The sequence below is a fragment of the Branchiostoma belcheri genome, unplaced genomic scaffold, assembly GCF_001625305.1.
Source record: "Branchiostoma belcheri isolate BF01 breed outbred unplaced genomic scaffold, Haploidv18h27 scaffold31, whole genome shotgun sequence".
Taxonomy (NCBI): domain Eukaryota; kingdom Metazoa; phylum Chordata; class Leptocardii; order Amphioxiformes; family Branchiostomatidae; genus Branchiostoma; species Branchiostoma belcheri.
Genome location: NW_017803921.1, coordinates 284,607 through 296,255, shown reverse-complemented (window position 1 = coordinate 296,255; position 11,649 = coordinate 284,607). Strand labels below are relative to the sequence as shown.

Here is an 11,649-nt window from a genome sequence, read left to right as displayed (position 1 = left end):
TGTGTAATTTTACAGACGTCAGCAGAGAGAAGACCCAGAATACATGAGATACGATCCTGCAACTGTCATTCTAGAAGTTGAATTACGAAGAACAATATTCAAAAGCTCAAAGAAATTATCTTGTAGTCAGTCAATTGTCTCAAAACCATGTCCTTGTGTCTATATTTGTAAGTAGCCTTTTCATGTTATGATCTTGTCCGTTCTGAATCAAATCTGTGAATGATCTTTTGTTTTTCGTTGATGAAACAGCCACAGATGTTCAACACCAAATAAAATCCAATATATCAGCATATCTTCTTAAAGCATGCGTAAAGATTCCGCTTTTTTTCAGTTGACTGAAAAAAGAATCTCTACTCATGCTTTAAAGTATGCTTAAACATTGAATTTTATGTAGCGTAAGGGATGTTCTAATCGTCCAAGTAGTCAGAAATGAGCTCAGTCATCACATTGGCCAGTCGGTTGAACATGTTGAATTTTTGGACCTGCTGTGTCCCAACATATCCACTGCGTTTGGCGTTCCCAGATGCACAGATACCCTCCCTGTAATGTCAGAAAATATCATATCAATCAGAGAATATATACTTTTGATAACAAAAAATACATAATCTAGCACGAAAAACATCAATGGCATCGAATATGCATTCACTAAGCTTAAGACAGCCTTTTCCCGTAAAGGGACAGCTGAATTTTGAACAACATATGCAAGACTATTAAAAAGGTCCTCGGTTTGCAATCGTGCAACTATCGTAAGACACACGAACATCAAAACAAACGTATGCGTTTATGTCTATTCATTTGCCCAGCCCCGCCCATTTTAGTGCCATAGCCTTACACACTAGCCTGGGTGCCATCCCCAGTAGTATATTCGCAAACTCTATAACTGGGTCTGGACTTGCACACATATGTAGCGTCTGGAGTCTAAATATTCGTTCAGATTTTGAACGAGCGCGCTGATTGGTCCTACTCGTCTAAGCCCTTTTTTGGGTGTGTACATATTAGGTAAGGGCCGAACGGCGACGTTAGCGTCCGTTCGAACGTCCGAACGCCTTATCATCAACATGTCCGACGGCGAACCGAACGCTAAAGCGCACATGATATATAGCCGTAGTCAGTCTTTCCGCGATAAATCATCAACATGGCTGACGCACAAGCCGCTCAGCTCACGGAGGTTGATGTTGACCTCGCAATCACGTCCGTTTTGGACGATTTAGACGGAATATCGTCGCTCAAAAATGAGCAAAAAGATGCATTGAATAATTTCGTTCGTGATGTTTTGGGCGTCCTACCGGTAAAAAAAAGAACGCACCGAGAAAAGGAATACTCGCGCGAAGATCTGTGTTTACAAAACAACAAACATCACTTGAATAATGCAGGCGCGCCATTGGCCGTCGCCTCTGAGGCTCAGCCAATCAAATGAAGCCCCGCTGATCGGGCTAGCTCATTACGTGACGTCATGACCAATCGTTTTATATGTGTGCAAGTCCAGACCCAGTTATAGAGTTTGCGAATATACTACTGGGGATGGTACCCAGGCTACTTACACACAGGAGCACTAGCATACATACATTACATGTAGTATACATACAGAACACATACCAAATATATAAAAGTTACAGTTTACAGTTTATTTATTTCACCAGCAGTTACACTCAAGTACATAGAAAAAGTACAGATACATATACAAAACCTCAAAGACTAAGCCACTATACGTATTCATATTATTTAGGATCTGACTAAAGATGACCGGACGTACCTTGACCCTCCGGCGGCCTTACACGTCAGCCCCTCCCGACACGGGCAGCGCCAGTACACCCGGTTCCCCGGGAACGGGTACGGCAAGACGTTACCGGACACATGACAGGCGTCACCTGCTCCACCCATCTCCTTACACACCTGGAGAAGAAAGAATATCTCAGTTGATTGTACAGAAAATGGCCAGGAAAGTCTGTAATGCATGTATTCATTATCACACATGGAAAGGGTATCGAAAGAGTGGATTTCAGGAGGACTCTACAAAAAATTTGATTTATCAATGTTGCGATTTCAGGGCAGCAAAACTGGAGATATTCTACATAAGGCAATCTTTGTGATATTGGCAATGCATTGACTGCATTTAGGCTTCTTTCATAATGACAACACAGATAGATTGTTAAGCTCACAATTTTTAGCCGGGGCCCGGATGTGCTGTTTGAATGAACGAAAAAAATGCATATCATGAATATGCACACATTCTGCCTATTATTATGATTATCTTAAACGGTTTGTGTGTTTTGCTGTCTTTTACAACATACTGTTGTTTGTTCCCATAAACTGCCCTACTGGGCCCCGGCTTGGAAATGTGACTCTAGCATAAGATCGGAAGGTTATAAATCGATCCACTCACACACCGGGATGGACCCTTGTCTGTTCTATAGCTGTATGTATTATATAGACATTTCTAACGTGCTTGAGTTGTGGCTTCCTCAAAACCATATGTACCACAGAGAGGCACCAGCCCTGCTAAATGGCCTTGTTCCGAAACATAAAGAGGTGCGGCGGGTGACACGCCAGTCAAAATCCCATCACGAAAACACTCTGGTTGTCCATGTCTCCCACACCGTCAATCATGAAATAACTGTTGTACCAACAACTGTTAAACTTTGATCTAAAATTTAAACTAAGATCAGGGACAGCTATAGATTTAAATGTGAAATCAATTCTTTCCTCAGCGAAAAACTCTGACAGCCTTCTGTCTAGGCAGTCCGGCTGCTAATGCTGAGTGAGAGCTGACATAGATTTAAAAAAACAAACTGGACAGTGGAGACTTACGCGTATGGCTGAGCCGGGGTTCCACTTGACACAACAGCCGCCTCCTCGCGCCGCGATACAGTCTTCATCAGAGGAGCACACCTACAGACACAAACATCGCCATTGTCATACTGTATGTTGCATTCAGAACCGTGTATTTTCCTGAACCTTGCCCAGGCACGGTTCTGGATAGTCTCCGCGTATCCAGAACCGCTCCTGGGACAAATCTACGCTCTTGGATGCGAAGATACTATCCGATACCGTTCCTGACCCTACACCTAACACATTCAACCATAGAAACAGATAGGCACGGTTCGGAATACGACCATATGGCATGGGTTCGGGATCCTCATTTCAGGACCAAGGACATCGCCTACAGACACACATAAACTTTATTCTGATCGAAACGTTGAGTATACATCTATTTTGATTGAAGGATTGACATAATAGGTAAAAACGCCGTCATTGTTGGCGGTTTTGTGGTTAAAGTTGTTGACTTAGAATGTGAAAGTTCTGGGTTCAATTCCCCATGTTGCGCCCTTAGGAAATGTACATCTATTTCCTGGGCGATGATATAGAACTCAATAACTGAGTAAAGATCGAATTCGACTACAAAACGTTCTTATCAACGAATACAAAAAGATAAGACTTCAGAACAACTTACCCCCGTGATAGCCATGCCAGCCTCGCATTGTAGAAAATCTAGAGACAAACCAAGAACGAAAATCATCGCCAGACACCAGCGGAGCATTCTGGACACGGCGCTTGGCAACAATCGACCGAACCTTTGCAAATTGGGCGCCTTGCCTGGACAAACGACACGAGCTAGCAGCCACGACTTCAGTCTTTGTGAGAAGTTGAAGAAATCTCGGCAGCTGCCGTATTTAAGACCAGATTTCCGCACGAGGGGGTCTCTCTTCTTTTTGAACTTCCACCCATCAATGAATTACGCCTGTACAGGTAATCCTGCAGTGGACGCGTCTGTCATTTCAACGCCTTTGGTCCGAACTAACTTTAAAGCTTCATCATTACATAAAGGTTACCACCTGCGATAGTTCGAGAAGAATACTTTATATGTATTATGTCTTATACTCGGCCGATTTCTGGAGTAAGTGTGGACCACGTAGGCTAAGTTTAAGATCTTAACATTTCTTTTATGTACAGAAGTAACTGCAAAGAGGCACACCTACGATATTTCGTACTGTTCAAAGTTTCAGGTATAGGAAACTGGAAGTCGTTGCGTCGAAACGTAAGCTTTGACGTGTTGGCAAAGATTATCTTTAACAATGTATTAAATGTGAAAGTCGGAAGAATTAAGCATCAATGAATTACCACAGACGCTGTACATTTAATTAATACCTGGGAGATTACCTACGACGGACGTCTTTTTCATTTCAACGCCTTTGGTCCGAACTAACTTCAAGCATCAACGTTACATAAAGGTTACCATCTACGATAGTTCGAGAAGAATACTTTATATGTATTACGTCTTTTCTTCTACTCGGCCGATTTTTGGAGTGAGTCTGGACCGCGTAGGCTAAGTTTAAGATCTTAACATTTCTTTTATATACAGAAGTAACTGCAAAGAGTACACACCTACGATGTTTCTCACTGTTCAAAGTTTCTGGTATAAGAAACTGGAAGTCGTTGCGTAGAAACTTAAGCTTTGACGTGTTGGTAAAGATTATCTGTAAAAAATGTATTAACTCTGAGATAGGAAGAATGACGTATCAATGAATTACGACTTTATCTCGGATAGATTTCCTAAGACGGACGTCTCTTTCATTTCAACGCCTTTTGTCTGAACTAACTTGAGTCATCAACGTTGCATAAGGGTTACTATCTTGATAGTTTGAGGAGAATACTGTCTTCTAGTTGGCCGACTGCGTCTGGACTGCGTAGGTGAGCTTTAAGTTCATTTATTCTATGTGCAGAAGTAAGCACGATGTTTCTACGTAACTGTTCAAAGGTTCACGTATAGAAAACTGGAAGTCGTTGCGTTGAAACTTAAGCTTAGGTTTGACGTGTTGGCAAAAGTTATCTTAGATTTATGGAAGCCGAAAGAATGACGTTACTGGTTTCCTTTTTTTATCAGAAACTCTTCTGTCTTTGACGATAGTGTGACGATGTATGGGCACAGGCTGCAAAACCGTCTACGTCACGTTTAACACAGGAAACGTGGGTTAGAATGTGGTTTCTTGGTCAGGGTCTGCTCTCATACGTTTGAGACCTTTCATAAAATCGTCATGAGATTGGAAACCGATGACATACTTTTCGTTCCCGCAAAATGCCCAATCGTGGCATAAGTGTGAACACTTTATTACTTTACTTTGATTGCTATACAATTTGGTAAGCGTGTAGATATCAACATTAAGAATAAAAAGTTTGACATTTGGTCTCCTTGCAGCTTTCTTTGGCACTGCAGCGGTAGCCTCCTGTGCAGATCTTGTAGATTTTATATCTTGGCGTCTATTCCTGGGGGACCATTGTTCTTTTTGCCACGCTTCTTGGTTCGTCGTGGGTTTGAAATAGAATAAGATAGATAAATAACATGCCAGGGGAGTTAGTCCACTAAAAAATAGTTTGCCACTCATTCAATGGACAAACTCCTCTGGTATCATCTCTTTACTTGGACAATTTCTACTATTCCCAACCACCTCTGGAGCCTGGTAGAGACTAGGCTATACATTGACTATTTGTAGGCCATCGTTAAAGTGGTACATTTACAATACCAGCAAAAACGGTACCGAATATCTGATATTGGAATTGATATGTAGTATACACTCCCTTGCGTGTTTTATAAAGTATTTATATTTCGTAAAGCATACATCTGATTGATGTTTAAAGGAAAAAAAAAACAGAAACGTATTTTCATTGTTGATTCAGTATCTTTATTTTCCGGCCCTTTTTTTATACATTTTTTGTGTATGCAGCAGTATACATTGGTACGCCTTTGCGTCACCTCTTTATCCCATATCATACATGTGATTATGAAGCGTTCCATACATACTTCATAACTTCATATTCCCTCCGATTATAATTTTATTATTATTCTCCAATACATTGCCTTACTGTCTCATGGTCATTTGCGTATTCTAATTTTTCTCACACTTTTTTAATTGATGTTAAACGTGTTGTACAATCATTTGCATTCGGAAGTCCGTGGTTCCTTGTGCTGTCCTGACGCTTGCGTGTCGAGTAGATATTTCTCCACTAGCGGCCAGCGCTTCCTCTCCGTGGGGACTGACCGCCGCTCGGCCGCGGTCTGGCACGTTCCACCACTGCAGAAAAAACAAGTGTCAGTTGTAAAGTACCATCTTCTTCTTTGGTGAATTCAAAACCTACCTGTATTATTGTTACGGCATTCATTGTACATACTTGGTACAGAGAGAGAGAGAGAGAGAGACAGAGAGAGGAAGAGGGAGAGAGAGAGCTCGAGAGAGAGCACAAAAACAACATTCCCTAACAATGTATGGTGTGGATCTGTCCTTGGTGCTGAACACCATCCAAAGATGCAGAGAGCGGAGAGAGAGAAATATACAGAGATAGATAAATGAATAAATAAATAAAGAACAAAAGAAAGAGAGTGAGAGAGGGAGAAAGAGAGAGAGAGAGAGAGAGAGCGGGATAGTGAGAGAGAGGGGGAGGGAGAGAGGGAGAGGGCATTTAAAATAACAATGCCTTTGAGTCATGTAACAATAAATGGTGTTCATCTGTCCTTGGTGCTGAACGCCATCCACAAAAATCTACAGGTTCATTCTTTGTAACGATGACAATTTCATAAGGCTAGGTCTACTTTTGGCAGTTTGTATAAATGCATAAGAAATGTGAATGTGTCCGTACTATATATACAACAAACGAATGCGGTATCAGTCAATAAAATGCGTATCCCTTTATCATCTTCGCAATAGCTATTTCCATTAGCCATTACACTCGTTTCTTGTCAAATCGTCATGAAAACGCTCCGTCGTAGGTGCATTAAGTTAAATGTTGTATGTAAATAATGTTGTAATTTTGATGTAGTGTATTTGTACTATTGTATTTTAACTCCAGGAAGATTAGCTACATACTTGATTTTGTACCAATGTCTTGTGTGTCGCTAATGGAGTTTAATAAAGCACATAAAGCACATAAAGCATCGTGCCGCCACTAGTTACCGTACCCTGACTCTCCGTCTGTCCGGGCGCACGTCAGCCCCTCCCCGCAGGGACATCGCCAGTACACCCGCTTCCCCGGGAACGGGTACGGCAGCAGGTTCCCCGACACGTGGCACTGGTCGTTCTCCTGACCCATGTCTTTACACACCTGCGGGGGCACAGACAATGTTTGCTTTTGTTTTACTACTTACCTTTAAGAATTTTGTTAGTGATTATTTGTATTGGTTATAAGTTGTATTTTAGATTTATGTATGTTTTTATCTGGACAGGGGGCCTTGAAAAGGCACCGCCTGTTCCCCTTATCCTGCCCTTTTTGCCAAGTTGAAATAAATAAATAGATAAATGTCACAGACAAAGACACAGACTCAATACTGTTTTAGTATGTATTTTGTATGTGGAGAGACAACTGGCAGAGGTGCAATTGTGCACCTGTTTTGTCTCTCCTCCGTGCTACTTGCTGTTGCATTGGAAAGTCGAATAAATAAATAAATAAATAAATGTAACGACGCGCCCAAGTTGAAATAAGCACCACTACTAAACAAGAAAAAAGTGCACAAACAGCAATGATAATCAAATAATCATACGTAGAGGATGACAAAAGATAGTGACTTCGATTTTTTTTTAAACTTCAAAATCTAGTAGGCAACCTCGAGACGACCAACTCCCAACCACAGGTGATCATGCTTACGACTAACTCCGAACCATGGTCTGACCAGGGTTTAGATGCCGTGGTTGGCCACATGTATATGTGACATGAAATAATGTAAACTTACAAACACTGCGGATCCTGGGTTCCATCTAACACAGCAGCCACCGCCGCGAGCTGAGATACAGTCTTCATCAGACGTACATGCCTGGGACAGCAGGGGGAAATATGAGGTTAAACATAGAGAAGCTGAAAATGATCCTGAACAAGTGAACAGTTAATGCTTAGGTCACAATTCCCACACGGGGCCCGGCCGGGCAGCTTTTGGGAACGAAAACTACGCTACAGAAGATAACAAAACACAGAAAAGTTCTTAATAGCAATCATGGGCTCTATTTCTGTATATTCTTGATATGAATAGTTAATTTTTCGTTCGTACAAACAGCCCGGCCGGGCCCCGGTTTGGAAATGTGACCTAAGCATAAGCTACATGTAGTCTTCCACTTGTTGTGACAGAGAAGACAGACCTTGTGTATAGTGTATGTTTCACTGTACCAATTCCCCTAGCTCGTTTTGATAAGTACAATGAACAGTGGACCATGGCTTAACGTCGTGTCCAAGGGACTGCGACCCTTTCCAGTAGCGTGAGCGACAACAGCCGGGATTCGAACTCATGACTTCTTGGCCAGAGACAGCGTCACTAACCACTAAAGCTAGGTGTTACTGGTTCACTGTGCACTGAAGGTAGATGCTACATGTACATGTGCACGGCAAACAATGCGGCCCTAATTCGGTGACAATGCGAAACGACTTCGTCTCTGGTCAAACAAGTGTCTGTGGCTCTTGACAAGAAATCACAGCGCGCTAAAACTAAGACAACATAAAAACTAACGAAGACTTCCTCAACTTACCCCAGTCACCGTGATCGCAGTCGTGCTTCCAGCGGAGTAAATACAGGCGAGCAGGAGCAAGAAAAAGTGGGAAAACATTTGTTAGCAGTTCTGGAAATTAAAAAAAAATTCTCCCAGCTCCCACCGATAAAGACCACCGTTCCAGCCAGAACAATCTCAACTGAGAAAATAACTCTGCTCTTGTTTATATACCGTAAGACTAATGAAAGGTCATGGTTTAAGCCGTTGGATTTGGACTCAACTGAGAAAAGTATTATTTAGTTAAGCCGTAACACCGGGTAGAACAGGCTTTGATGTCTCGGTGGACTCGTGAGACAAAAACGCCGCTCGATCTGTCTTAATCCACGTGACGCAGAGAAGGCAGTCCCGGCTGTGTTTTACGTCCAACACGTTAAGTATCCTGTATCCTGTACTGTGAGTCACTTACGAAACCCTCACAACTTTCTCCCTGCAGTCTCTGTCATTCCTGTAGTCTGGCTTTGCCGTTGTCAATCACCCATTACTTAAGGGTGAGGGCATTAGACGTGCTACAGGAGGATAAGGGCTAGTGTTTGCCCAAAAAGCTGCTGTCGCCTCCACCGATTTCCCTGCTTTGGTAACGCCGTGGATTCACGCTGTTTCAAAGAACCATGCAGACAGCTTGTTCTCAAAGCTCCTACAGGCTGTGAATTGTCTGCCATATTGTAGCTTTCCTGTCGATGGTTTGTCCTGTAACTGTTTGTTGGATGTGCACCTTGGGAATAAATCCAATCAACTTTATCTAAAATGGTGCGCTGCAATCAACTTTTCCTCCACTGTGACGTTTTTACTAAGTCTTCACTGAGTGATTTCAACATGGAAGTACGTAGCCTGTACCAGGCTTCGGGAAACGACTGGCCCTGAAAGAGTATAAATTGGCTAGATAGACAGTCAAGTAAAATGTAAGGGGAGCTGGTCCGCTAGAGAGTACAGGTTGGTAAAACGTCTTTACATAAGCACAAACTTTCTTAAGGCTTTGAATGTGTTACAGTGTCAAGTTTTTTTCCTGTATTTTGTTTCACTATACACATTCGTCCTAGAGAGGGCATAAATATGTACAGCTTTTGTGTCTTGGCCAAATAAGCAAAAACAGAGCAAAAACAATTAACCGAATTATAAGCTTACGTGATTATAGGTAAAAGCAAAAACGAAAGTGAATGAAAGAGGAAAGTGTGGAAAAGTTACTGCGGGTATTTCCAAGAAATGCGAGAGGGGGTGACTTTGACGCTGACTTTCAGACTGGCGTCCTGAAGCAAATTTAGACCACCTTTTCTTTGAGATTTTTCCTGATTTAGGAAGGGCCATGCTACATCCCTCACAAACTGTGGGAGGGAGAGTTAGAAAGGGAGACAAAGACAAAGAAATGTACTAGTCACGGAGGCTGCAGTTCTTAGAAACCGCGTAACAGTCTTTCAGTACACCAGACTGTCTTTAACGTTACGAAACTCTTACTGAGCTGGTATAAGCGCACCTTTCAACTTTTATTCCATTCCTGCTACTCTTCGCTCTTCCCCGCCCCCGGCCTCTTCAGCTGAAAGTCAACATTTCCGACTGAAGACACTTAACAGCTTGGGTACGGTTTAGCAGGTTCTTTTAATGTCGTCATAGAAAGGCGCCGTCGACATTTCGGGAACCTGTCATCGTAATGCCACAATGGTATCACTGACACGGGGCACGGCTGAGAGAGCTTTATAATGATGTTAACACGTAGTTTAATCAAATTGTATGTAATCCTAGGCCCGCCTACATACACAGCTGGTCCCCCCTGTGTGGCCTTCACTTTAACTATATCTCCTTAAAAGACTAAGACGCTTCAATATGCCTTAGAAGAAAGGCCTTATAAGAATTTACACTGGACATATCAGAAATCTTAGAATACACTGCGCCGGTATACTTTCGACGTATTTAAATGTTTCGTTGAGTACGGGAGACCCGGCAAACTGGACAACTGAACGGCACCCAGTCTGCACACCTTGCTTTGTCGTTGGTAAAAGTAGCCCCATGTACTATTTCTGAGGCCGTAGGGACAGTGGGTTGTTAATCCACTGTGTCTAGGGCACGGTGTTGAAAGGCAAAACCGACCCCTCTTTTTCCACTGTTTTTACCTCCCCAACCGAAGTCAGGTACCCATTTTACACCTGGATGGACTAAAGTGTCTTTCCCAGGGACACAACGTCTTTCAAGGAAAGTCAGGAATCGAACTCGCGTGACCGTTGGGTCTCGTGTCCGCTCGCGTAGCCACTCGACGCCCCAATTTGTCGTTGGGCTAAAGTTAAATCCTTATCCATAATCAATGGTATAAACCAACACAGATCAAGTTGACAATTGGGATACCGTCATCCTGCCGTTGGTAATGCTTCAATCATACCATTGATGTTAGGAGCACAGATATGAGAGCTTTCACGCGGGTTTATGACTCAATTAACCATAATCTAAAGGATCACTGCCTCGGGTATCCAGGAAGAGCGGGTCCACTGTCACACACACACACTAAAATTGTTGCCATGGAAACCGTTTGGTATAAGCCTTGCTGGACGCGCGGCAAAGCGATAGAAGACCTTTGTTCTGACCAATCCCATAATGGTAAAAAAATAAAGAATTGGTTCACTCAGAACGACAAAATTTCTCTAAAATTCAGGCTCAGTTACTGAGGAGTAAAAGTGGTCTGGTCAGTGAATTCAAGGACGTTTTACAGCAGAATGTCCTTGGTGAATTACAGTCTACGCTTCTATATCTAACAAAAAAAAAAATGTTTTGCTTGCAAGACCAAAGAGCGAGCCAATGAAAAAATTAAAAAAAAATTTTCTCTCCTAAGAAAACTCACTTTCATCACTATGACCTTTAGGTGGCTTACCTTTCCACCAAACTATGTCTGCTGATATGGTGGAGATCTCATGGCTTTAAACATGGCCCCTGTCACACACTAAGAACTTTCTCTCGACCACCAGCCAGCCAGCCAGCCAGCCAGCCAGCCAGCCAGCCAGCCAGCCAGCCAGCCAGCCAGCCAGCCAGCCAGCCAGCCAGCCAGCCAGCCAGCCAGCCAGCCAGCCAGCCAGCCAGCCAGCAAGCACACACACACACACACACACACACACACACACACACACACACACACACACACACACACACA

General features: G+C 42.8%; 1 protein-coding gene across 1 annotated transcript; it reads right to left on the bottom strand.

Moving 5' to 3' along the window:
• Positions 1 to 5,690: 5,690 nt before the first annotated feature.
• LOC109474517 (prokineticin Bo8-like) lies at positions 5,691 to 8,632 on the bottom strand. Its single transcript, XM_019774810.1, has 4 exons — positions 8,502 to 8,632; positions 7,718 to 7,798; positions 6,950 to 7,092; positions 5,691 to 6,068 (listed from the first exon to the last, which is right to left on the bottom strand). The coding sequence occupies exons 1-4, from the start codon at positions 8,577 to 8,579 to the stop codon at positions 5,930 to 5,932; spliced, it is 441 nt and encodes a 146-aa protein (XP_019630369.1). The 5' UTR covers positions 8,580 to 8,632; the 3' UTR covers positions 5,691 to 5,929.
• Positions 8,633 to 11,649: the final 3,017 nt, after the last annotated feature.

Excerpts from the sequence above, each read along its gene's own strand:
- LOC109474517 (XM_019774810.1), bottom strand. The coding sequence starts at position 8,579 with ATGTTTTCCCACTTTTTCTTGCTCCTGCTCGCCTGTATTTACTCCGCT. Across the intron at positions 7,799-8,501 it reads CTGCGATCACGGTGACTGGG|GCATGTACGTCTGATGAAGA; the intron begins GTAAGTTGAGGA and ends CTGCTGTCCCAG. Across the intron at positions 7,093-7,717 it reads ACCCAGGATCCGCAGTGTTT|GTGTGTAAAGACATGGGTCA; the intron begins GTAAGTTTACAT and ends GTGCCCCCGCAG.